Source organism: Oreochromis niloticus, linkage group LG11 (assembly GCF_001858045.2).
Source record: "Oreochromis niloticus isolate F11D_XX linkage group LG11, O_niloticus_UMD_NMBU, whole genome shotgun sequence".
Classification (NCBI taxonomy): Eukaryota; Metazoa; Chordata; class Actinopteri; order Cichliformes; family Cichlidae; genus Oreochromis; species Oreochromis niloticus.
This window is the reverse complement of record NC_031976.2, coordinates 23,370,995-23,396,658: the sequence shown is the minus strand read 5'-3', so window position 1 is coordinate 23,396,658 and position 25,664 is coordinate 23,370,995. Positions and strand designations below refer to the sequence as shown.

The window sequence follows — 25,664 nt, the reverse complement described above, 5'->3', positions numbered from 1 at the left end:
GTACTCTAGAATCTAAATTCGTATAATCAACTTTAAAGTTCTTGTTTTACCACAGTCATCGGGGGTTTCTCTTTATGAAAAACCTTCTAGAAAAATATCTAATTCCATCAATTTTGAGTCCCAAACCATGACACAGCTGCCAAACTTTAATACACAAGCAGTAAATTTAGCTGAGCTTAATGAGTAATATCACAAGCTAACCACCTCCTATTACCAGTTTTAAGTCTTTTTTTATATAACTCTTACATTTTCTTAGATATGTAGCTGTACATAATTGTGAGTAATTTCAAACTGAATTTCTGTTATTACTGGGGCCCACCTGCAGTTCCACTATGGACCACGAGGGGGCCTCAGCCAACGCTGGACTAGAGTGCTGTTAACACCAATGGATGAGAGGACAAATAGGACCATTTACTCAGATTTTATGCACTGCCACATCATATATTTTCATTTATTGCATTATTCCTCAAGCAAGTTTCAACAACAAACACATAACAAAATATATATGCATAAATCAATCATTACAGCCAAATAAATGAGTAAGACTGAACTTTCTGTTCCAGGCCAATTTGAAATCCATGTTTTTTATTTATATAAGCCTGGAAAAAATGAAGACTGGATTTTCTGTTTCCGAGCCAGACAAACGTGAGACTGTGTTTCGTGTTGACGAGCCTGCTAGGAAGTCAGAGACTGTGTTTCATGTTGCCAAGTTGGCTCAGTATGAATTTGAATTTTGTGTTTTCCAACTTGCCAATTCAGACACTGATCCTTGTTTTTAACTTATGAAATCAGAGTTTTTTTGTTGCTCCTTTAGTTAGTGCCTCACGCTGAACTTGCTCATAGTGTACCACAGTCTCAGCTTCTTCACAATGTGAATCTGAATCTGCTCATTATGCCTCCTCAAAGTGAAACTCCTCATTATGTACCTCAAAGTGAAATGGCTCACTGTGTGCCTCAGAGTGAAACTCCTTCCAAAAATAGCTGTGCCATAGACTGGTTAGCTTCCCTAAGCTAACCTCTTCAAAGTCCGCTCGAAGCAACAGTCTGGAGGCTGTTCCCTTGCAGTTGACCAGTTTGATCTTCTAGCTCCCTCTGTGGCCCAAGTTGGTAATAGTGGAGATGGCTAAGCACGCTGCATCCGTCCCAGTACTTAGGGTGAGGGTGGCCAGGGCCCAGCTTATCCATACAGTGGCTTGCAAAAGTATTTGGCCCCCTTGAACTTTCCCACATTTTGTCACAATACAGCCACAAACATGGATCAATTTTATTGGAATTCGACGTGAAAGACCAATACAAAGTGGTGTACACGTGAGAAGTGGAACGAAAATCATACATGATTCCAAACATTTTTTACAAATAAATAACTGCAAAGTGGGGTGTGCGTCATTACTCAGCCCCCTTTGGTCTGAGTGCAGTCAGTTGCCCATAGACATTGCCTGATGAGTGCTAATGACTAAATAGAGTGCACCTGTGTGTAATCTAATGTCAGTACAAATACAGCTGCTCTGTGACGGCCTCAGAGGTTGTCTAAGAGAACACTGGGAGCAACAACATCATGAAGTCCAAAGAACACACCAGACAGGTCAGGGATAAAGTTATTGAGAAATTTAAAGCAGGCTTAGGCTACAAAAAGATTTCCCAAGCCTCGAACATCCCACGGAGCACTGTTCAAGCGATCATTCAGAAATGGAAGGAGTATGGCACAACTGTAAACCTACCAAGACAAGGCCGTCCACCTAAACTCACAGGCCAAACAAGGAGAGCGCTGATCAGAAATGCAGCCAAGAGGCCCATGGTGACTCTGGACGAGCTGCAGAGATCTACAGCTCAGGTGGGGGAATCTGTCCATAGGACAACTATTAGTCGTGCACTGCACAAAGTTGGCCTTATGGAAGCGTGGCAAGAAGAAAGCCATTGTTAACAGAAAACCATAAGAAGTCCCGTTTGCAGTTTGCCACAAGCCATGTGGGGGACACAGCAAACATGTGGAAGAAGGTGCTCTGGTCAGATGAGACCAAAATGGAACTTTTTGGCCAAAATGCAAAACGCTATGTGTGGCGGAAAACTAACACTGCACATCACTCTGAACACACCGTCCCCACTGTCAAATATGGTGGTGGCAGCATCATGCTCTGGGGGTGCTTCTCTTCAGCAGGGACAGGGAAGCTGGTCAGAGTTGATGGGAAGATGGATGGAGCCAAATACAGGGCAATCTTGGAAGAAAACCTCTTGGAGTCTGCAAAAGACTTGAGACTGGGGCGGAGGTTCACCTTCCAGCAGGACAACGACCCTAAACATAAAGCCAGGGCAACAATGTAGCGGTTTACAACAAAACATATCCATGTGTTAGAATGGCCCAGTCAAAGTCCAGATCTAAATCCAATCGAGAATCTGTGGCAAGATCTGAAAACTGCTGTTCACAAATGCTGTCCATCTAATCTGACTGAGCTGGAGCTGTTTTGCAAAGAAGAATGGGCAAGGATTTCAGTCTGTAGATGTGCAAAGCTGGTAGAGACATACCCTAAAAGACTGGCAGCTGTAATTGGAGCAAAAGGTGGTTCTAAAAAGTATTGACTCAGGGGGCTGAATAATTACGCACACCCCACTTTGTAGAGATGGACCGATCCGATATTACGTATCGGTATCGGTCCGATACTGACGTAAATTACTGGATCGGATATCGGAGAGAAATAAAAAATGTAATCCGATCCATTAAATATCAAAAAAGCATCTCACAAAACTTGCGACACGGTAACTGGGCTCATAACCGTAGCACGTCAGAGCATTATGCTTCACGTGATAGAGCGGCTGTGTGTATTTGTAGCCTGGCTAGCAAACCAGCATTTCATCTCCGAGGAAGTTATCCCAGAGAGAAGTAAAGCAAGTGTGTAAGTTCATCTCTGAATGTTTGTAAAGCATTCCCACGTTAAGCTTAACAACCGATGCCTCTTCTCCCTCCCCCTCCTGCTGCTACTTCAATCACGAAACTGATCAATGATCAGCTGATCGGCTTTTCTGTTGTCTCTCTTCTTTGTTTTTGGCCCACTTTTTGGCCCCAGAAAGAGGAAACCAGCGGCTGAACAACAGCAGCACGTTTAAGCTTGATAAGCTGTTGTTAGAATTTATTTAATATTACTTTCTACACCAGGATCCTTTTCTACGTAGCTGACGGCTGGTGACTGTGCAGGGGCAGATCTAGCAAAGTTTAGCCAGGGGGGCCGATAGGGCATTAAAAGGGAAAGGGGGGCACAAAGACATACTTTTCTTTCTTATTCTCATTTAAAATGTCTAGCTTTTAATAAATAATTATCTGAATCTTACACCCAAAGTTTTAATCTGATGTAAAATGTATAGAAGTCCATTACTGTATATAGTAACTGTTAAGTCTAATATACCCTAGTAAGCTATAGTACTTTTTCCTTTGGGAAGGTACCATCTGTGCAGTCTGCAGTTCTGTTGAAGAAAGATGTTGAATCTATTTAATTATTCTTGAAAAATAATTTAATTCTGTGCATTTTTTTCACCCTGCATCAAATTAAAGTTCATTACGTCGATTAAGCATCATGAGGTGGAAGGTGGGGGGTGGTTCCCTATTTTTTTTTGCTGGGAGTTTGCAACCCTATTAGTTAGGTTGCTTAAAATTTCTGCTAAGTACTCTTTAAAATACCAGAATAGGAGGGATGGAGCAGGTTTAAGTTTATTAGATTGATCAGTGTTGCTGAACTATGAAATATTTTGGGCGCAGTGTATTTTTTACATACAGGTATAACAGAATAGCTTTAGTGTTGTTGTTTATTTAAACCTGAGTATGAACTTATACAAAATGCAGCAATATATTAAAAAACAGTTTTATTGATTAAAAAACACACTATATCAGATTCATATCGGTATCGGCAGATATCCAAATTTATGATATCGGTATCGGACATAAAAAAGTGGTATCGTGCCATCTCTACCACTTTGCAGTTATTTATTTGTAAAAAATGTTTGGAATCATGTATGATTTTCGTTTCACTTCTCACGTGTAAACCACTTTGTATTGGTCTTTAACTTGGAATGCCAATAAAATTGATTCATGTTTGTGGCTGTATTGTGACAAAATGTGGGAAAGTTCAAGGGGGCCGAATACTTTTGCAAGCCACTGTAGTTTTCACATGGCATCCAAGCTACTGGGACACGCCTTCTCAGAGGTCAAAAACAGTACTGCAGTCCTTTGCCATCCAGCCATCATTTGAACACGTTTATTTACAACTGCCAGAAAATGTGTGGAGTATGGCACCAACATGTGAGCACACCTCTCCTAACCCTGCCTTACAGACCAAATGTTACCAATCCCTGCTTCCCCAGAGCGACACATGCTGTCATTGGTGGCTCATTTAAACTGTAGGAATGATTTACCTGACATTGTAAAAATACTCTGTCAGCTACTACTATGACACAACAATAATGTGACAAATTAATAGCACAGGAACTTTTCTGGGCCTACGCTGTAAACTTACAGGTTGAGAAAACAGAAGATTTATACTTGGTAGTTTGTTTAAGCTTGCTATGTTGCACTTATCTTTGCTTTAATGATGAACCTCCCACATGGTGGTATTATTGTCCATACTGTCCATACTTTTAAAGGTTTCATCCTGGCAGCAGTATAAGTTAAGGGATACATGTAGATGTGCCACTGAACTGGAGCTCTGGGAGAGATGTAATCACTTTCAGGGATTTAAATAAAGCTGCTGGGACAGAAGATGGATCACAAGACCCCAAAATTCATACTTTCTCTTTATATCTTCATTTTTCCTCCATGGATGATCTTGGCTCAAGACAGGTGAACAAAACAACACTCATCCTGCAGTATTACCGAGTGTCCACTGTTGGCCTCTTTGTCTCAGTCCCTAAAAGTCTATTTTTTCATACTTAGCCTTTTTTACTGAATTATTTGAAATTGTTAAACAGCCATTAAGTCTATTTTCGTTCCACTTCTGCATCCCGAGTTCTGCATTTGGGTCAGCAACCTGACCATCACACAGCACTACATGATACTAACTGGAAATCATTGCAAAACAATGTCACATGAATACATGGAACAAAAAGTAATTTCCACCATGCAATTACCGAAACATCTTTTGTCTTTTATATAAGAGATATATTTTTTCATGACCTGCCAATGGACTACAGATGCAAATTAGCTTAAGCTAACTCTGGTACAATGCATTGAATGGCTACATTTCTGTTAATATCGTACACGGTCCCTTTTCACATACAATATAATATCCATCCATCCATCCATCCATCCATCCATTCGCTTCCCCTTATCCTTATCCTTGAGTAGTAGGTAATATTCATGTATAATTTAGTTAATTATAGGCAAGAGTAAAAAAGAGTTCCATATTATAGCATCAGGAGTTTGTTCATTACTTTTATATTTAACTGGCTTCATTGTTGGCGCCTGTGTTTTCATATTGTCATCAAACAAAAAGAAGTCAAATGCAAATGGTTTCAGTAAGCAAAGGTAATACCATATATATGTATCAGCAGATTTCTTCCCACAAGCTGCAGATGTTTGATTTGAGTTTTACACCGGATGCTTTTCATAACCTAACCCTAAAGAACGATGTTGGGTTTTTTTGTTCATTTGAGAATAAAGTCTAAATTGATTTTCAGATGTTGAGTCCAAATAACATCAACCAGGATCCAATATGTTGAGAAAAATTTGAAATGTTAAGATTAAAGTTGTTGTTTCAAGTCAGATTATTGCCAATGAGTACACAGCTGCCCCACCCTCCACAAAATATTTGTGTAGATGAGTCAGCGTCATAGGACTTCAGAATTGGTTTTGGTGGCGAGGGATTTTTTTTTTTTGTCTTCCTGCGCATAAACATGGTTTTCGGTATGTATGAGAACTTCTGTCTGTTCAGGAGGACAAAAAAACCCCCAACAAACTGTGAAGAGAAGGCCACAATTGTGCAAAGTTGGCAATGAACAGATGCAATGTCGATTATTACACATATGCGCATTACAGTGGCGGTATGTTGTATCAGAAAAATCAGGTTGCAACTGATGATATTTCACAAGAATACATAAGAACGAATACTAAGATACTAAGATTTTCAGGTGATTGTCAAATTTCGAAAAAATATAATGTGTTTTCGTCAGTGAACTTTGATGGGTGAAAACCAAAAAAACGTATGATTAAAATTTAAAAAATCATTAGTAGTAATCAAAGTAAAATCCTAGGTAGATGATTTGTTGTGTTGACATCTAAAGGAAGCAGCTGAAACAAGACGTGCAGCAGGTAAGGCTTCACAATACGGACTTCAAGCATAGACGATGCAAAAAACACAAAGCAACTCAGTCATTTCTGAAGGGCAGAGGATTATTCTGCAGCAATCAAATGAATCACCTGAACTCAACTCAGTAGAGAATGCTGAAGACAAACAGCCTAGCAGAGCATCTTAAAGGAGGTAACCCAACTTTGCTTTTTACTGATGGTAGCGATAATTTGTCCGATTACATGTGAGCCTTTTAAAATTTGGGGACATTTTTGTTAAATGCCTTGAATTAAAGCTGAACCACTTTCAGCACATAAACATGGTGGGTGATAAATATGAAATGATTGTGTCTGCTCAGAAGAAAGAAAAAATTAAGAACACACACACACAATCTTGGAGAATTTCCCACAGTTGTGCAAGGTGAAACAGCCGGCAGTGGACAGATGCAATATCACTGGTTGCACATTTGTGCAAAAAGGAGGTGTATTGTTTCAGAAGAACAGGTTGCAACTGATGATATTTCACAAGAAAACACAAGAATGCATACTGAGAGACGCCCTTAAACTAATGAAGTTGATCTTTGATTTTTTCCCCCAAAAATCTGACTTTGAGAAAAGCTCAAATCTGATCACTGTGATCAGATTTGTTTGAGGTTTTTAGTAAATGTAAACATGAAGTTATCATGTTCAAGAAATTTTCAGAAAAGCTGACCTCTTACCTTGATCATGAGGTTTAGGTGACTGAGATTCAAATTCTTCCAGTACTTTTAGTAAATGCACTTATGATATGAATTAGAAAATCCTATCTGACATCTTTCTCAATTTACTGTATTCACCAGATTTTCAGAAAAAAACCTTGACCTTGAGGTCAAGGTCACCAGGATTCAAACCACTCCGAGATTTGGTGTCAGTTTGAAAATCATATGTCACCTCATTCTCAAGTTATTGAAGTCACAAACTTTGGTTGTCCAGTCTGTCTGTCAGCCCGCCCGCCCACCTGGCAGGGTAACAACAATGCCCCGTCAGCCTTTAACGGCTGAGTGGTAAAAATTGTTTTTTATTTCTGATTTTGACTATAAAGTTAAAATAACTACTGCCAATTAGTGCACGACCTGCTGCACCCTCTACAAAATACCTTGTGTAGATGAGTCTGAGACATTGTGCTTCAGAATCATTTTTAGTACCAAGGGATTTATTTTTCTCTTTCTGTACATAAACTGCTGCGTGATAAATATGAGGCCTGTGAAGGGTCTATTAAGAAAGAAACAGAAAACAAAAAACACACTCAATCCCAGAAGAGTTGGCCACAATGGTGCAACGTGAAATTGCCGTCAGTGAATGGATGCAATGTTGATGGTTACGTAACTGTGTAGTAAAAATGGAGGTGTGTTGTATAAGAAAATCAGGTTGCAGCTAATGGTATGTTACAAGAATGCACAGAGAAACACATACCGAGAAACCCCCGAGGACTGAGACAGTTCACCCTTTTCTCAACACTTTATTCTCAAAATGAATAAAACTCTTCAATGTTTTTTTCTTAACATGGCCCTGATAATCTAAAACCAAAATATCACCTTTTTCATAAGAGATTTCCATTTGTGTGTGATTTCAGTAGCTTGAAATATACCTTACATTACAAACCTTGTCAATGAACTTTGAAGGGCAAGAAAAAACCCATTAATAACTAATTAATAACGATGAATCTAACATGTTCAACTAATCATCAAAGTGATCTGAGGTCATGTCACCCAGCTCTACCAAATGCACAGATTCACTCACTTCATGACAAACCACTGATATAATCTATGTAACTTTTAAAGAAAAGTCAGAGCATTATGTCATGTAGATGGGCTTGTATGGTTTTCAGTGGCACTGAAACATATTAATAAGACAAAAACTGCTGGATGACAATCTTATTGGACATTGGACGCTGAGCTGCTGTGCAGGAGAAAAAGAATAAGACCACAGAGAAGATCCATGGAATCCAATGAAAAAGAATTTGTGTGTGTAGGTTCTCAGTCATCCAGGTCGTGGTAATCTAAGGAGCTTGGAAAGAAAATCAAGTGGACTTCTTTAAGTGTCTAGAAGATGTTTCACCTAGCAGAAGAGAAGCTTCTTCAATTTTAAAACCAAATGCTGAAGATTTCCAGGTATTTAAACTCAAGTTCCCAAAGAGTTTGTTCTGTTCATCTGGACGTAGCGTTTTCAGCGAGGTTGACTAACAATGACCTCTCGGCCCAATATTAGTCATGCTAGTTTCAGTTGTTATGCAAATGTTATGTTATGAAAACGCTACATCCAGGTGAACAGAATCAGCTCTTTGGGATTTCCTTACCTGGATGATTCAGCATGCATCAAGACCTAGAGGGAGTTGTCCCTTCAGACGGTTGTTGACCAATTATTGAACATGTGCCTCATCACATGTGCCAAGGTGTGAAAAAGGGTGTGGGTCATTCTAATAGTGAGACCTTACCTCAGTCTATCATGTGACCTTTTGAGATCAATTGACGCAAGTTGTGAGTGGGTGTTAAGGAAGGGATCTGAAAACTGGAGTATAAGTGGTAGACAGCTGGTGTCGTAAGCCACCCCCTCTGTTCAAGGGTCACTGGTCATTCACAGTGGACATAGATGGCCTCTTTCACTCTTTTAAACCCTCCGTCTTCACTGTCCAAAATGTGAACATACCATGAAATTTTACTGTTAGAAATTTTTCTGTAATTTATTTACAGTGTAGAAAAACTAACATTTACTATTTAAATTGCACTTGTTTTTATATGAAATGGGATTAAACGTGTAGTTAAAAATCCTTACACTGACAGAAAGGGGCGGTTTGCTGGTTTGACCCACTTGAAATCAAAGCAGGCTGTATGTGGCTTATGATGTAAAATGAGTTTGGCATCCCTGATTTAAGCTATTTCTTTATTCAGTCAGCCCTTGCTATGGTTAGTGAAACTGAACAAAGAAAAAAAATGTGATTAATCAGAGGGCAATTACTTTTTCACACAGGGCCAGCTAGGTTCGGATAGTTTTTTCTCTTAATAAATTAAATCATCATTTAAAAACTCACTCGGGTTATATTTGTTTAATATTAAAATGCTGGTGATAATCTGTGTGAAAATTATTACCAAGAGGAAAATACTCTTAAACCCTGTACCTCTATCTGAAGAGGTGGAGGTACACTCCCACTATAGATCACGGTGTCGTCTGCAAACACCATGGTCCACAGAGACTCCTGCCTGACCTCATGTGTCAACCGACCCATTACCAGTGCGAACAAGAAGGGGCTCAGAGCAAGGTCAGTGATGTAAGCCCACCCTCACCTTGAAGTCATCTGTCACTCTTGCCTCACCGATTTCTCACTTTCCTCATACAAGCCCTTCACCTCTCCTGACTTCCTCAAAGAGTGCCACACTTCCTCTCTTGGTACCCGTTTGTATGCTTTCTCACAATGAAACTCTTTCTACATTTATCAAAAATAAAAGTGAAAATAAATTGAAAATGCTCTCTCATTTGCTATAAAAGACATTTACCACACGACACATGAGCACATCATAACACAACTCATCTCTTCCTCTAAATGAGGTACAACTACATTTATGGGCATGCCAGGATGAACCAATGGCACTGAGAAAGAGGAGGGGTTAAATCTCTCACATTAATAAATATCCCGAGCTGCTCTCTTACCCTAGAAGAGAAGGACCCCGGTTGGCTTTGTAGTGTTTTAATCCTCAGAAAACAATCCACAAAGCTCCTCAAACATGACCAGAAAGTTCTTTGTTTGTGGAAACTGGAAGATGAACGGCAGCAAGAAAAGCATCGGGGAGCTCATCCAGACCCTGAACACTGCCAAGCTGGACCCCAATGTCGGTATGTGTGTTCTGATATTATTTCTCCATTTGAAGGTTCCCCGTTTTAGACACTTGTTGCACTATTTTCAGTTAATTTAAGCTTTTCTCCTTGTATTCATGTCACAACTCCATGGTCAAAATTGCTCTTTCATTCAAGGAAAAAAAAAAATCACAGACACTATTAATGCCAGGAGCATCTGCAAAAGTTCAGGAGTAGTTTGAGGTCATTTTAAACCTCATTAACTTCTATAGAAAAAAATGTTAGGGAAGATGAGGAAAGCTCGGGAGAATTTTTCATTAGTCCAGCTGGCAGGTGTGTGTGTGCAGTGGCACACAGTCCACAGGCTGCTGAGGAAGCGCAAAATACACTCAAGTCAGGCTGGTTGTTAAGGTGCAGCTCTTTCATCAGCATACCACAAGTTTTTAAACAACATTGAATTTAAAAATGCTTTATGGAAAAAACTCATATTTTTGTTTTAAAGTAAAAAGTAGGAAGACGTATTGGGGTCATTTGTTAAAGAGAAACAATGTTGTTCATTTTGAGATTAAGCCTTAGTCCATGGGTGTTTCTCACTATGCATTCTTGCGAAATATCATTAGCTGCAACTTGAATTAATGGCACAACACACCTCACGGTATTCCACAAACATGTAACGGTCAATATTTCATCAATCCATTGTCAGCTGGTTTACTTTGCACAATTGTGGCCAGCTCTTCCCAGTTAGTTTCTTAGGAAGTTTTCAATCTGTACATATACTTTTCTGCAGCATCTTGTAGGAACAACTTCCTTTAAGAAAAGCCGCTGAGAGGCTAAGTTGGGCTTTTACTGTGACTCATTCAACAAAGTCCGTTCTTCCTTAGATGGATGATGAAATTAATCAAACAAACAGGAAATAAACCAAATATTTCATTCCAATCAGTCAGTGATGCATGAGTGATGAGAGTCGGATCAACAGAAAATATCTGAGGACTACTCATCCTCTCTCCTTCCACGCCACCTGAGGCGTGACCAGGTAATTAAGGTGAAACCACACCCATTGTAACAGTTACTGTTTGTTGAAGTTCTCCATAGTGACAAATGTGAGTCAAAACAATAACCAAAAATACATATTTTAGCCCCTACATACCTATAACATGCTGTGTTTATGTGCTAAAAAAAAAAATAAATCCTATTTATTATATTTATGTTCTGTGCTATGATGTCACTAAGTCATGGACACAAGACATTTTGTGTAGACTGAATTTAAAAGCTTTGCTTCAAACAAAATAGTATTTGTGTAAAAGCAGAAAAGGAAAAACACTCATTTTTAATATTGCCATGTGATCAAGGTCAACCATAGCGTCAGAAATAATGGCTATTATGCCAGTCTTACAGTAAGAAGTAATTACTTGACATCTTTATGACTTAAAAACAGGTTACACTGCCAAAATAAAACTTAGCCTGTGTATATAGGTCAACACAAATGGGTCTATAGGTCAAAATGCTTAAGATAACAATTCCCACTCTACTTATAAAAGCACTCTCATCATATGTCATTCCAATGTCTATAAGCCATAAAAAAACAACAATACACCCCAAGGCAAATGCACAGGCTTCAGTCCCTATTCACTGTGTACAAGCCTATACTAATGGAGGGAAACTGATAAGAAGAGAAGTGAGGTCTGGTATGGAGAAGGCACTTCCATGTTACAGGGATGCATGGTATATACTGACTGGTCAGTATTTAAAGACTCAGCATTGGACTCAAATGATTTAACTGAAGCAGTATACCCATGTTAAAAAATACTCCAATAAAAGTTGAAGTACAGAAGTAACTTTTTTAGTCAAGCAAAAGTGAAAAAGTACAGGCTCTGAAATGTACTCAAAGTAACAAAGTAAAAAGTAACTGCTTGAAGGACAATTCTACTAACCATTTGTTTACACAGGCAATGGAACCTTGTGCTGTATTAATATAGTAATAATAAAATATTAGTACATGAGAATACAAATATTTGATTCAAAATTTTAATTCTAATGAATGTACTCAGTTTGCTTGAGTAGATTTTCTTAGTATACATGCAGTGATCAGCTGTGAAATACAGCAGCTGGACGTTTAGCCTGCAACACTGTGGGACAAACTGCACACAAACAGTTATTGCAGACCAACGTCAAGAGTGACGTAGTTTAGTTTCGTTTTTCTTCGGCTGGCTTTTCTTAATCAGATGTCAAGAGATGCAGCTTTATGTTGAGCCATCACAACCACATTACTAATGACCACAGTTTCTCTGAAGAACCAAAAGGAAGTGTCAAACTCCAGCTAGTTCATGGATGTTAAGGAAGATGGTTGTAAATATTGTAATATTTCGTTTGAGCCCTGATAAATAAATGGAATACATATCTGTAACCCAAGTATTGTGTTTTCTCTCTCTCTCTTTAAATAGAGGTGGTGTGTGCTGCTCCAGCCATCTATCTTGAACTGACCAGGTCCGAACTGGATCCCAAGTTCAGCGTGGCTGCTCAGAACTGCTACATAGTTCCCAGTGGTGGCTTCACTGGAGAGATCAGGTACACAGTGCACTTTATTCTGCTTAAGATAGAATAAACTCAGTTATTTGGTATCATGGTGCTAGCTTTGGGTGCTAAAAGTCTGTATCCAAATTCTGGATCTTAGGAAAAGCAGAGCATCACAGCATGATGTTTCCTTTTATAAATTTTAGCTCCATTTACACAAATATAATAATGGTAAATAGACTGGTTCTTATATAGTGCTCTTCTACTCTACCTGAGCACTAAAAGCACTTTATTCACCCACTCATACAGCACTTTTTCTATCTAAGTGCTTTCTATTTATCATTCACACACATTCTGATTCATCAGAGAGAAACTTGGGGTTAATATCAGGAGTATTAGCAGATTGAAACACCAACCTTTCAATTAGTAGATGACCTGCTCTATCTACAGCCAACCAAGGTATGGGTTAGGACTTAACTACCTTGTGATTCACAAATCAACACTGTATGCATTTATATATGACCACGATGGTGACAGCTAACATGTTCAAACTGAGGCTTCAAAGTGGGACTTTATCATGTTTTGGTCAATCTCTTATCCTTGAAACTCAACCATGTTAAAATCACTATCCTCACACAGTTAGGACAAAACCATCCATCACAGTCGAATACAACTAATGACTCTGGGTCATAATATTGTTTATCAATGAAAAAAAGAAGATAATCAGTTTGTCTTCATGGGAATGCTTCTGGTCTTCCAGCCCTGCGATGATCAAGGACTGTGGTATGGACTGGGTGATCCTGGGACACTCTACGAGGCGCCACATCTTTGGAGAGAGTAATGAGGTAACTACAGATAATTTTATCCTGTTCATTTAGTTTTTCAACTGCAAATGTAAAGAATTGAATTCCTCAAAACAAGTAAAACACACAAAACATGTGTCATTGCCTCCTGTGCTGTTAGTTCATTGGTCAGAAGATAGCGCACGCTCAGGAGAACGATCTCGGCGTGATCGTCTGCATCGGAGAGACGCGGGAAGAGAAGGAGAAAGGCATCACAGATCAGGTCATCTTTGCTCAGATGAAAGCCATCGCAGGTATGCAGCTCCTCACACTGTCACTGGGGTTTCATATGCACATGAGAGCTGGAATGTTGCATTGTTAAAGGTGTTAAAGTTTTATCAGTTCAGTTCACTTCAGTAAAATTGCCACTGTAATGTCAAGACCCTACAATAATATAAAGATCACATGTCTCTTTAACAGACAACGTAAAGGACTGGAACAAGGTCGTGCTGGCCTATGAGGCTGGGTGGGCCATTGGCACTGGGAACGCTGCCTCTCCACAACATGTAAATATTACAAATCACTGAATATTTAACTTATTGTGTTTACCGTTTCTAACATAATGTCTCCTGTGTGATATATCAGGTGCAGCAGATTCATGCCAAAGTGAGGGAGTGGCTGAAGAACAACGTGTCTGAGGCCGTAGCCAACTCTGTGAGGATCATCTACGGAGGTCAGTGCTGTGCTGGGTAGCTGTTTTCCTTTGAGTCCCACTTTGATCTCTTCTCACACATCGCTTCTTCTTCTCAGGTTCTGTGAGAGGTGATACCTGCAGAGAACTTGCCGCCCAGAAGGACATTGATGGTTTCATTGTGGGCAAAGGCTCCCTGAAGCCAGAGTTCGTCGACATCGTCAACGCCAAGGCATAAAATGCGGACAACTGCAATGTGAGCGGATTAGAGTCCAACTCCTTTCAGACGGTCCAGTTCTGCATCCCTCTCTGCACTTAGTCCTCTTTCCCTTTTTCATTCAGAGTATTTGTGTGATGATGACATTCCCTCCTTTTCCTTTATTATTTTAATTTATTTTTTATTTGATTATATATTTTGTCACAAAGACATGGGATGGGGTGGAAAGCTGTAAGGAAACATAATAAATATAAATGATTTAAAGACTATTTCAGTGTCTTGTCTCATTTTTATAACCTTTCATAACAGTACTCATTTTAGTCTCAGACTGGTTCAGACTAGTTGCTTCCAGTCCTTGTACCTGACCATTTTCAGAGGAATGCTTGTTTATTTTTGAAGCCTCTTTAAAACTGGCCTATAAAACTATCCATATATAACAACAGCAGCTAAGTCAAGGAAGGAACCAGTGTTACTGCTAATTCTATCAGCAGTCACATTGTCAATAAACACTGGTGACCCAGTTCCACTGGCAGCCATACTTTCCATAACATTGGCTCCAGCTTCATTAACATTGAGCTATTTCTCTCCTCCTCTTTACTTTTCTTTCCCCATCCTTCTGGTACTAGTATATGTGATGGCCCACTGCACCCTGCCTTCCTTTTGGCTCATGTGTGTCTTGTTTGCAGGCATTGGAGAGGCGGAGTTCCCGTTTACAGTCAGTGACACCTGGGCCAGTGTGCTAGGACTCTATATAAAAAGCCTTTAGGGCATAGTTTTGGGTGGCTCTGAGACACCAGGTTGGACTTTGGCTGCCTTAGGTTTGTTTTTTGCTTTTGACACTATTACATGCATCATCTTCCACTCATCCATTCCTTCACACACTACTGGTGGTACTGATTACACATACCACTGTTTGTTTTTGACAATAGGGTTTCTTTTCTGTTTTATTTGTTTAAAAGAATAAAGCAGCTTGGAATACATTCCTAACCATGTCTGGGTTGTTTTTTTTTTGTCATGACCGTACGCCCGGTTCGTGACACTGACTTCCACCAATCATGAAGTAGTCACGCAGGGGGTGGGACTTGTGTCACTATGGCCAATCAAATGACAGGCACAGATCACTTGTACACAAAGGTGATTTTAAACTTGCCGCCCAGAAGGACATTGATGGTTTCATTGTGGGCAAAGGCTCCCTGAAGCCAGAGTTCATTGACATCATCAACGCCAAGGCAAAGGCCAACGTGAGCGGATTAGAGTCCAAGTATTCAGATGGTCCAGTTCTTCATCCCCCGCTCTCAGCACTTAGTCCTCTTTCCCTTTTTCATTCAAAATATTTGTGTGATGATGTCATTCCCTTCTTTTCCTTTATTATCGTAATTTATTTTTTTTTACTTGGTTATATTTTGTCCCAAAGAAAAGGGACATTTAAAGGGAAAATTTAAAATGGTCCTTGGACCTGATCATTTTCAGAGGAATTGCTTTTGTTTTTGAAGCCTCTTTGACACTGGCCTACAATATTAAACAGTGACATAAAACAGATCACGTAGTTTTACGAGAGCAGTCAGATAAGAGTTAGGCTCACATTATAGATTTTATTCCAGCAGGGCTACCGAAGAATGCGCATGTTCACTTTAAGTTTTCAATAAAGTGTGTTATTTTATCGATATTTTTACTGGACAAGACTGTTTGAGCGTGGTCTGGACTTAATAAGTGTAACCCAAATTGAAATTAAAGGGTAAGAGTAACTAGTTGTGGGATTCAGTAAAACATACCTCAATTGAGCTTCCTTTGAACACATGAGAGAGGGCTTCTCTTTATGAGAAACCTGCTAGACAAATATCAAAGAGCAAAGATTCCTGTCAGTGAGTTGAAATCTATTGGTACTAGGACGCCAGAAACAGACACTGTTGTTATGGTGGTATAAAGCGTCAGTGACTTTCACCAATCACGAAATCGTCTCGAAGTGGGTGGGACTTGTGTCACTATGGCCAATCAAAAGGCGGGTGGTTACGACTCACAGGCCGGGATCACTCGTACACAAAAGGGGTTTCAAACAGTGACATTAAACCAGGGGTGCCCAATCCCAGTCCTCGAGAGCTACAATCCTGCAGCTTTTAGATGCATCCCTACTCCAACACAGCTGAATCAAATGGTTTGATTACCTCTTCAGCGTGCCATCAAGTTTGGCAAAGGCCTGATAACAAGCCATTCATTTGATTCAGGTGTGTCGGAACAAGGATGCATCTAAAAGCTGCAGGACGGTAGCTCTCGAGGACTGGGATTGGGCACCCCTGCATTAAACAGTCTTAAAAATCACGTAGTTTTACGAGAGCAGTCAGATAAGAGTTCAAGAGATAAGAGGCTCACATTATAGATTCTATTCCACCAGGGCCACCGAAGAACGCATATGTTTACTTTATCTTACATATGTTTTCAATAAAGTGTATTATTTCATTAATATTTTTTGTTGGACAACACTGTTTGAGCCCCGTCTGTATTTTATAAGTATAACACAAATTGAAATAAAGTGCAAGAGTAAAGTAGGCCCGGGACGCAGTAAGAAACCTCCAGAATATTCAGTCTTTTGATATAAAACAGAACGTATACTTCAATTGTATTTCTTTTAAACACGTGAGTGAGGGCTTCTCTTTATGAGAAACCTACTAGACAAATATCTAAGAGCAAAGATTCCTATTGCCAAATTGAGACCTATCGGTACTAGAACGCCAGGCACAGATACTGTTGTTACGGTGTGATTCTGTAGGTGTAAAATACGATGTCTGAAATAATGGAAACATTTAAAAATATTAATTCATAATATATTTAAATACATGTACAGTCAATATAGCAACTGAAACCCTTTGAAAGTTATACTTTAGAAGTATAATAAGTGCATTCTTAGCGCAGTGCATGCCGGATATGCAAATACTTTAAAACTGGCCCGAGTGTTCACCAATCACAAGATTTTTTGTACAAGCCGTCAATGAGTGGGTGGGCGGGATCGGTGTCGTCACAGCCAATCAAATGGTTGACCGTCATGACTGAGTAACAGAAGCGAGTCATACTTCCATAATTATGATTGAAAAAAATAAGGTACCGTAAGTCTGATCATTTAGAGGATTCAGATCAAATAAAGGCTAATACTATACATATCAATGCTGAAATTTGATCGAAACAAGACTACTTAAATGTAATAACTGCCTCTTCTTTCGGATGCTCCCTTTAGATGTCGCTACAGCGTACCATCTGCATTCATCTCACCGTATTTCGACCACCCTACTCTATCACACGAACCTTGTGCATGCCCCCATTCACTACATCCATGAACTTCCTCTGTTATTAACGAGTCTCTTAAACGAGTAGATAAACAGAAAATCCCTACATGTTTTTTTTTTGGTTTTTTTTGCAACTGTTTATTTATATTTTTTGTTAGCTGTAGTTGTTTTACATAGAGGTAAGATGCATCGTTCCCCGACAATCCTGCAAGGCCCTAAATATATATATACTTAAGAAAAGCTAATCTTTAAAACTATTTAAGGAATAAAAACGAACACACTCTGGAGACTAACTCAAAAAAACCGAAAAAATAAATAATAATAATTTAAATTAAATTTAAATTAAATTAAATAAATTTTTTCTTTAATTAGAAGGAGTGAAAATTACAAGACTGTCGATTGCTACACTTCATATCTGTTGCCCTCACTAACGGGTTCATCCAGGGAAAAGCTAGTTTTCCCGCACGGCATTTGAACGCAGCATGACATTCTCCTCTTCCTCTTCCTCAAAATGAGGCAGAAACGCGTTTTACGGGCGTACCAGCGTGAACCAATGGCGCTGAGGGAGAGGAGGGGTTAAACCTTCACGCTAATAAATACCCCGAGCTGCTCATTTACGTCCGCTCTCTTGCCCCAGACTAGAAGGACCTCAGTGGACTTTCAGTACCGTTTCACTCTTTGGCTAACATCCCTCCAAAATCGCAAACATGACCAGAAAATTCTTCGTTGGTGGAAACTGGAAGATGAACGGCGACAAGAAAAGCCTGGGGGAGCTTATCCAGACCATGAACGGAGCCAAGGTGGACCCCAATGTCGGTATGTGGCTTCTTCTGACACCATCACCCCTCTTGAATGGGGTTCAGTATTTTTGGCCACTTATCTCCATATTTTCAGTTATTTTAAGCCTATCTCTGCGTATTCGTGTCACAGCTGAATGATCCTCCGCGGTCAAAATTTCCGTTTCATTCAATATATATATAAAAAAATCAATGACAGTGTTGGCGCCAGGAGCTTCTGTCTGCTTCAGGCCGTGTTTAATAAAGTCGGGATTAGCGTGAGGTCGTTTTAAACCGAGCTAAATCGTGACCAGCGGCTGGCAGACGTGCCGGAGCTCAGACGAGGGAAGCTCGGATGGCTTTTTCCATTCATGTCGTGGTGGGTGTGCGTTTGCAGCGGCACGTAGACCAGCAGAGCAGAGCTGCCTCTGCTGTGGATGTGCGGGGTGCATTCAAGTCAGCCTGGTCGTTAATGGGGTTGCTCTTTCGTCAGCATATATTGAGCCGTGTTATTCAGCAGCTCAAGCTTTAAACAGCGCAGAAGTCAAAAATAAGTAAAAAACGGATGCACTCATTTTATTTCAGCTCTTCACACGTGAGTGTGTAGTCAGTTTTTTCCCAACCTGCCCTGAATGCAGCAGAAGACATTGCCCTGTTGCTGTCTACTTCCTGCAGATGAGCCAGACAGAGGCAGCAGCTGCTGTTTCATTGAAAAAAAAACTGCGCTCTGCTTTTATTTCCCTTTTTTAAGTGCATGACACTCTGAAGACAGCCGGGGAGCTGTTGAATGTGTCCAGGCCTGTTTCCGCTGTCACAGGCCCGTTTAGCTCCTCCTGTGTGTTTGTTATGCAACTGCAATGCTGTGTGCACCACTCACAGGCCTGAGTGTTCAGGACTGAAGTCTGCTCAGACTATCCTTGGACCTTGCTCCCTTTAATGAATCCACCCCATTTTTAGAGCTGAATTGAAAATGAAGACGAGCTTTTTTTCCCCCGTGCTTTCGCCTCTAAAGTCAGAGTTCACCTGTTTCATCCTCAGGCTGACCTGTTGGATATTTAAACTCTGGATCTTCTGTTTGACCCTTTGAACTCTGCTGCATGGGTTGTCTCTGACCTCCACTGAATGCAGCCGTGGCAGGTGACCTTTTGGAGGCTGAACTCAGACCTTTACTGCCGGGAGACCTGACTGACCTTTGCCAAACTAATAATAACGGGCAGTGTTTAATATAGACTCCATAACCCCAAAGATATAGTTACAATGTGAATGTCAGTGTCTTAACTTTACTGTACTCTTCTTGACCGCTGCAGACTGTACCTCATATTGGACCAGTGCTTCCTGTGGTTTTTATTTTATGCTGCAAGAATTACTCAATTTGTAACAGTTAAACTTCAGAATTAATCACTTTATGTTTGAGAGTGAGGACAGTTTCCAGTCATTCGCTTTGAATTTTGCTCACTGGACCATTAAGCTCTCAGATTATTGATTTTTAAAGATGGATTCAGTTCAGCCTTTTAGTTCCAGTAGTGCCGTGTGGAAAAATGTGTTCTTGTGTTTGGCATGGCTCAGATTAGCTGAACTGTAGATACGCATATATAAAAACATGTCAAACTAATCATTGAGGATGCTTTGATAGTCTAATTACTACTGTTGCTTTCTCCGGGCCTTTTCCTAATCACAAAAGGCACATTATTAGCCGCTGCCTCTCTGAGGTACCACAAGGAGTTTTCAAACTCTGCTTGATGGATGTCAGGTGGTCATAAATATTCTAATATTTGGTTTTAAGAGTAACTGGATTAACTAACTGTAATCTAAGCTTTTTGCTTTGTCCTCCTTTAACAGAGGTGGTGTGCGGCGCTCCATCGATCTACCTGGACTTTGTCAGGTCCAAGCTGGACCCCAAGTTCGGTGTGGCTGCTCAGAACTGCTACAAAGTTCCCAAGGGTGCCTTCACTGGGGAGATCAGGTATTTAATTCAGGTTATTCTTCCTAATTCCTGATTTCATACTCTCAAAATGCAGAGGTATGAATCTTACAAGGAGTTCTCGTGTCCCTACCTTAAAATTTCAAGCACTTTAAGCCAACTGTTGCTGTGAATTGTTGCTATATAAATAAATGTAAAAATAAATTAATCCAGGGGTGATCTTAGGGGAAACCCAGAGTGTTGCCAAAGTGACACCCCCCCCCCCCCCCCCCCCCCCCTTTCACTCTTAACTGGGTTGATTCATTTAACAGTAGAACAGATGTCAAGGTGAGGACAATCAAATCAATCTAGAATAATCTTCTTAGAGTTACCTCCTACAATTTAAAATCAGTCTCTTATCCACACTTCCTGCAGGGTTGCTTTCATTAAATCTAATATTTGTCTATTCATCAAAAATAACTTTACATCTTGCAGCTATCAGTTGTTTTATATTTAACAAGTATATGGTGGCTTCTCTTTATGAGAAACCTACTAGAGAAATATGTAAGAGCAAAGAGTCCTGCCTGATGACACAAACCTCTCAGTACTAGGACACCGGGCACAGACACTGTTGTAACAGTGTGCTCCTCTACTTCCAAACATGATGTCAGGAATTACCAAAACATATAAAAATAAATTGTTTATGTATGTATGAGTATATACATATAGATGTGTGTGTGTGTGTGTGTGTGTGTGTGTATATACTTATACAGTCAAAATGCCAACTAAAAGCACTTGATGATTATACTTTGGTGTAATAAGTGCAGTTTTAGTTCACGGAGTGTCAGATATGCAAATATTTTACAACTGGCCTGAATATCCACCAATCACAATGTTTCTTTACAAGGAGTGGGTGTGGCCTAGGCTGTTAAAGCCAATCAAGACAGATCAGTTTTTCTAATGGGCAGCAGAGGGCGACTCTTCCTGAAGTCTGAGGAAGTGATGCTTCTTCTTGCTTGCTTTGGGGCCTCAAACATTTTCCTAATGAATTATTGGTCTTGTTCACTAATTTTAAGTCTTATCTCACTTTTGTAAATTATAGCCACATTGACATGGAAATGGATGATGAAACAGAGTGCGGTTTAGGATGGGCCTACTTTGAAATTGACAAATGACTACAATAGGAGCATGCAGTGTCTCCCTGATTTCAGAACCACAAAGTCCATGATGGCTACAGCCAAAAATGCTAAAGTTGAGTCTTTTCAAACTGTGTCACGCTCAGGCAGGGAGGGAGAAAACATCCATTACAATGGAATTCGTGGAATTCTGATTTATGTTCACTGTGTGATAATCTCGTCTTCCAGCCCTGCGATGATCAAGGACTGCGGTGTGAACTGGGTGATCTTGGGACACTCCGAGAGGCGCCACGTCTTTGGAGAGAGTGATGAGGTAACATGGATAGTGGTGTTTTTTTTTTGTTTGTTTGTTTGTTGTTTGTTTGTTTGTTTGTTTTTTTAAATGACAGTGGTTTAGATTTTTAAAAAATGTTAAATATTCATCATCGTCTCCTATGTTGTTAGCTGATTGGTCAGAAGACTGCTCACGCTCTGGAGAACGGCCTTGGCGTGATCGCATGCATTGGCGAGAAGCTGGATGAGAGGGAGGGAGGCATCACTGAGAAGGTCGTCTTTGCTCAGACCAAGGTCATCGCAGGTACGCAGCTCACAGGTTTTATGCCAGCATGAGTTGAAATGTTGTAACAGACATTCTTGTACATGCTTGTGCAAGCCAGAGTGTGGTGGAAATCCGAACTCTTGTGAAATATAAAGTCTTATCACGCGTCTCTTTCACAGACAATGTAAAGGACTGGAGCAAGGTCGTGCTGGCCTACGAGCCCGTGTGGGCCATTGGCACTGGGAAAACCGCCTCCCCACAGCAGGTAAATATTAGAAATCACTGAATATTTAACTTATTGTGCTTACAGCCTGCAACACAATGTCACCTGTGTAATATCTCAGGCTCAGGAAGTTCATGATAAACTGAGGGAGTGGCTGAAGACCAACGTCTCTGAGGCCGTAGCCAACTCTGTGAGGATCATCTACGGAGGTCAGTGCTGTGCTGGGTAGCTGTTTGCCTTTGAGTCCCACATCGATCTCTTCTCAAGCATCGCTTCTTCTCCTCAGGTTCTGTCACTGGTGGTACCTGCAAAGAACTTGCCTCCCAGAAGGATGTTGATGGTTTCCTCGTAGGCGGAGCCTCCCTGAAGCCAGAGTTCATCGACATCATCAACGCCAAGGCATAAAATGCGGGCAGTTACAATGCGACTGGATTAGAGTCCAACTCCATTCAGACGGTCCAGTTCTTCATCCCTCGCTCTCAGCACTTAGTCCTTTTCCCCTTTTTCATTCAAAGCATTTGTGTGATGATGTCATTCCCTGATTTTCCTTTTTTTGGGGGCGGGGGGTTGTATTTTGTCACAAAGAAAAGGGACAGGCTGACACACACTGTACTGCACTGATAACAGTCAAGTCCACTGAGAACAGTCTGTGCAAACTAGAAGCAACACCAAGTGCTCAAGCTGTAAAGACTGATGATTACACCTTGAGGTGGATGGGCAGTCCACACTTTAAGTAAAAGTTCATGAACTTTTTTTCTGTGTAAAACTGTGTGACAGCTCATGTCGATCAAATCTGTCTTTTTACTGGCGTCTCTTTTGTGTAATTATGATTGTTGTTTTTTTTCTGTGGCTTTTACCTCCCTCTAGTTGTGCATGATCCATTCTCTCATTGGTTGTCCGGCCAACAGTAAAGTGTCAATTATATGTTCATCACATTGTGTGTCACAGCTGATGGGAATAAGGGTAGGGAAGCTGTAAGGAAACATAATAAACGGTTTAGAGACTCTTCCAGTGCCTCGTGTCTTTCATCACATCCACTTGAGGCTGCTGTGTGTCCATATACACAGTAATCCCAGTGGTATTCTCAAAATGGAGAGGGAGTATCATGTTACAGGAGTGAAGTCCTGTTAGCACAATGCCATGCAGAGAAGAAGTGCAGTGCTATTTTTAATCCCAGCGCTGAGCTAAAACAGACATGGCAGTGAAAGGTTTATGAATCGAGGAAATTGAAGCCAGTTACAAGTTTGTGTAGAGAAATTGTTTTTAGACTGTTTACAATTAATAAAAGCAAAAGCACATGCACCACTTCAGTCATGACAACTTGTTTACTGTAAGAAGGCTTCAATAAAACCACTAATCACTCTCAGGATGCCTTCATGAGGTCATTTTTGGTCCCAGTTTTTATGCTACTCTAAAATACTCTACACTTGCTCTGCGCAAGACTCGATACATATGTGGCCAGGGCTGATCTCCCCTGAGACATCCAAGTGAAGTCATGTTGTAAATGGTCAGTTAGGTCTATAAATTTCTGAACTCATATATATATATATATTAGTACTTCTGTCTCTGTACACCACCCTTTTATATCAATCAACATGTGATTACTTTCAACACAATCATAGGTCCCTCATCCTATTCAGTAAGAACAAGATCTGGACTATCAAAACCTATGCCCTCTCCATGATCAGGTACCCTGCTGGGATAATAAGTTGGCAAAGGAGGAGATAGAAGCCACTGACATCAAGACCAGGAAGACCACCTTACCATGCATGGAGGGTTTCACCCCAAGTCCAGCATTCTGAGGCTGTATGCTAAGCAGAAGGAAGGAGGCTGGGGGAGTGTCAGTACAACAGTCTAGGATGAGACAAAAAACATCCATGAATACATCAGGAAGATGGCCCCAACTGACCGCGTGCTCAGTGAATGCCTCAGGCAGCAGAAACCCAAAAAAGAGGAGCAAGAGGAGGAACCATCGTGGAAGGATAAGCTCCTGCACAGTATGTACCACCAGCAGTTAGAAGAAGTGGCTGACATCCAGGTCCTACCAGTGGTTGGACAAAGTAGATGTGTGATTATCAACAATCAAGAGTTGCCCTCATGAATGGAAATGCAGAGGGTTTACAAGAAGGTGAAAAACACTTGTTACACTCAAGAACAAGAAGGTCAGATTGGACTTTAAAAGAGCCTGCACAAGCCTGAAAAATGCATAGATGAAACCAGCTTTTGGCAGAATGATGTGAAGAAAAAAGTACGGATAAAGCAAAGCAATAGGTCATCAAGCATACCGAAAGGAAATGCGGCATGCATGGCTGCCAGTGGAACCAGGCCACTGATTTTTATTGATGATGTCATAGGGCGAGAGGGAGGGTACACCCTGGACAGATCACTGGTCTGTTGCAGGGTTCATTCACACCTATGGGCAATTTAGAGTATCCAGTTAACCTAACCCCACTAACTGCATGTCTTTGGACTGTAGGAGGAAGCTGGAGTACCCGGAGAGAACCCACACAGACACGGGGAGAACACACAGAAAGACCCTGGCCTGATGGTGCAATTGAAGTCAGGACATTCTTGCTGTGAGGCAACAGTGCTAACCACTGTGCCACCATGCTGCCCTTATAATAACTATATTTCCCACAATTTCTCCTTTAATCCTGGAACTCCTTTCCCTCCTGCCCCCTCTCTTTGTTGTGGTTGCTGTTTTGTTGACATATATGTACCCAAGCTCTTTACACTTCTTCCCTCACAAGCTTTTCCTAGAGTTAGGGCAATGAGTTCAGGGGTTTGTTGACATATGGGTCCTTATATGGAGGCAATGATTGTTATTTCTTAACTGAAAACTTCAAAAAGTGAGTTGAAAAAGTTGCTGGAATGAACAGGAGAAATCAACAGTACTGAACAGGCTCACAGCTGATATCCTGCTGTGAGCAATATCGGGGCCAGGCCTGCACAGGAAGGGCTTTGAAGCTGGGATGATGAAGTGAAACTGTGTGTGCGAGAGTGTGTGTGTGTTTTGTCAGCAGACAAGAATAAACAGCCAAGAAAAAAAAACATACAGGATAATATACAATATTTTAAATAGAACTTGCCTGAATAAATGAAGTAGGCTAAAAATACATAAATCTAAAAAGCTACACATCATACCCTGATATAACAGCTGAGAAACAAACTCACTGATATCTGTCAGTCTGTAAAGGGTTATAAAAACCTTTTATAAGACTTCTCTACAAATTAAGAAAGCCTGGGACAGCAGTGAAGCTTCCCAGGAGTGATCAATCTGTCAAAATTACTCCAGGAGGAGTAATTCCAGGAGGTCACAAAAGAACCCAGAACACCTAAAGACCTGCAGGCCTCACTTGCCTCGGTCAGAGGATCAGAGTTCATGATTTAACAACAAGAAAGAGACTGGGCAAAAATGGCGCCCATGGGAGAGCGCTGACCAAAAAGATCACAAAGACTCACATTTGCCAAAAAAAACATCTTGATGATCTCCAAGACTTTTGTGAAACTATTATGTGGACT

General features: G+C 40.5%; 2 protein-coding genes and 3 non-coding genes across 5 annotated transcripts; 2 read left to right on the top strand and 3 right to left on the bottom strand.

Annotated features, from left to right (window-relative positions):
• Positions 1 to 9,919: 9,919 nt before the first annotated feature.
• On the top strand, positions 9,920 to 14,563 carry LOC100690935 (triosephosphate isomerase B). The gene is made up of 7 exons (XM_003450586.3): positions 9,920 to 10,132; positions 12,535 to 12,658; positions 13,365 to 13,449; positions 13,568 to 13,700; positions 13,867 to 13,952; positions 14,032 to 14,119; positions 14,197 to 14,563. Exons 1-7 carry the CDS (start codon positions 10,024 to 10,026, stop codon positions 14,313 to 14,315), a joined length of 744 nt encoding a protein of 247 aa, XP_003450634.1. The 5' UTR covers positions 9,920 to 10,023; the 3' UTR covers positions 14,316 to 14,563.
• A 1,533-nt stretch (positions 14,564 to 16,096) lies between these two features.
• Positions 16,097 to 16,152, bottom strand: LOC112848287 (U7 small nuclear RNA). The gene has a single exon (XR_003222330.1). It is a non-coding gene; the product is annotated as a U7 small nuclear RNA (small nuclear RNA).
• A 779-nt stretch (positions 16,153 to 16,931) lies between these two features.
• Positions 16,932 to 16,987, bottom strand: LOC112848288 (U7 small nuclear RNA). Its single transcript, XR_003222331.1, has one exon. It is a non-coding gene; the product is annotated as a U7 small nuclear RNA (small nuclear RNA).
• Positions 16,988 to 18,180: 1,193 nt separating this feature from the next.
• Positions 18,181 to 23,148, top strand: tpi (triosephosphate isomerase B). The gene is made up of 7 exons (XM_003450585.5): positions 18,181 to 18,385; positions 20,185 to 20,308; positions 21,610 to 21,694; positions 21,826 to 21,958; positions 22,099 to 22,184; positions 22,264 to 22,351; positions 22,429 to 23,148. Exons 1-7 carry the CDS (start codon positions 18,277 to 18,279, stop codon positions 22,545 to 22,547), a joined length of 744 nt encoding a protein of 247 aa, XP_003450633.1. The 5' UTR covers positions 18,181 to 18,276; the 3' UTR covers positions 22,548 to 23,148.
• On the bottom strand, positions 20,772 to 20,827 carry LOC112848289 (U7 small nuclear RNA). Its single transcript, XR_003222332.1, has one exon. It is a non-coding gene; the product is annotated as a U7 small nuclear RNA (small nuclear RNA).
• Positions 23,149 to 25,664: the final 2,516 nt, after the last annotated feature.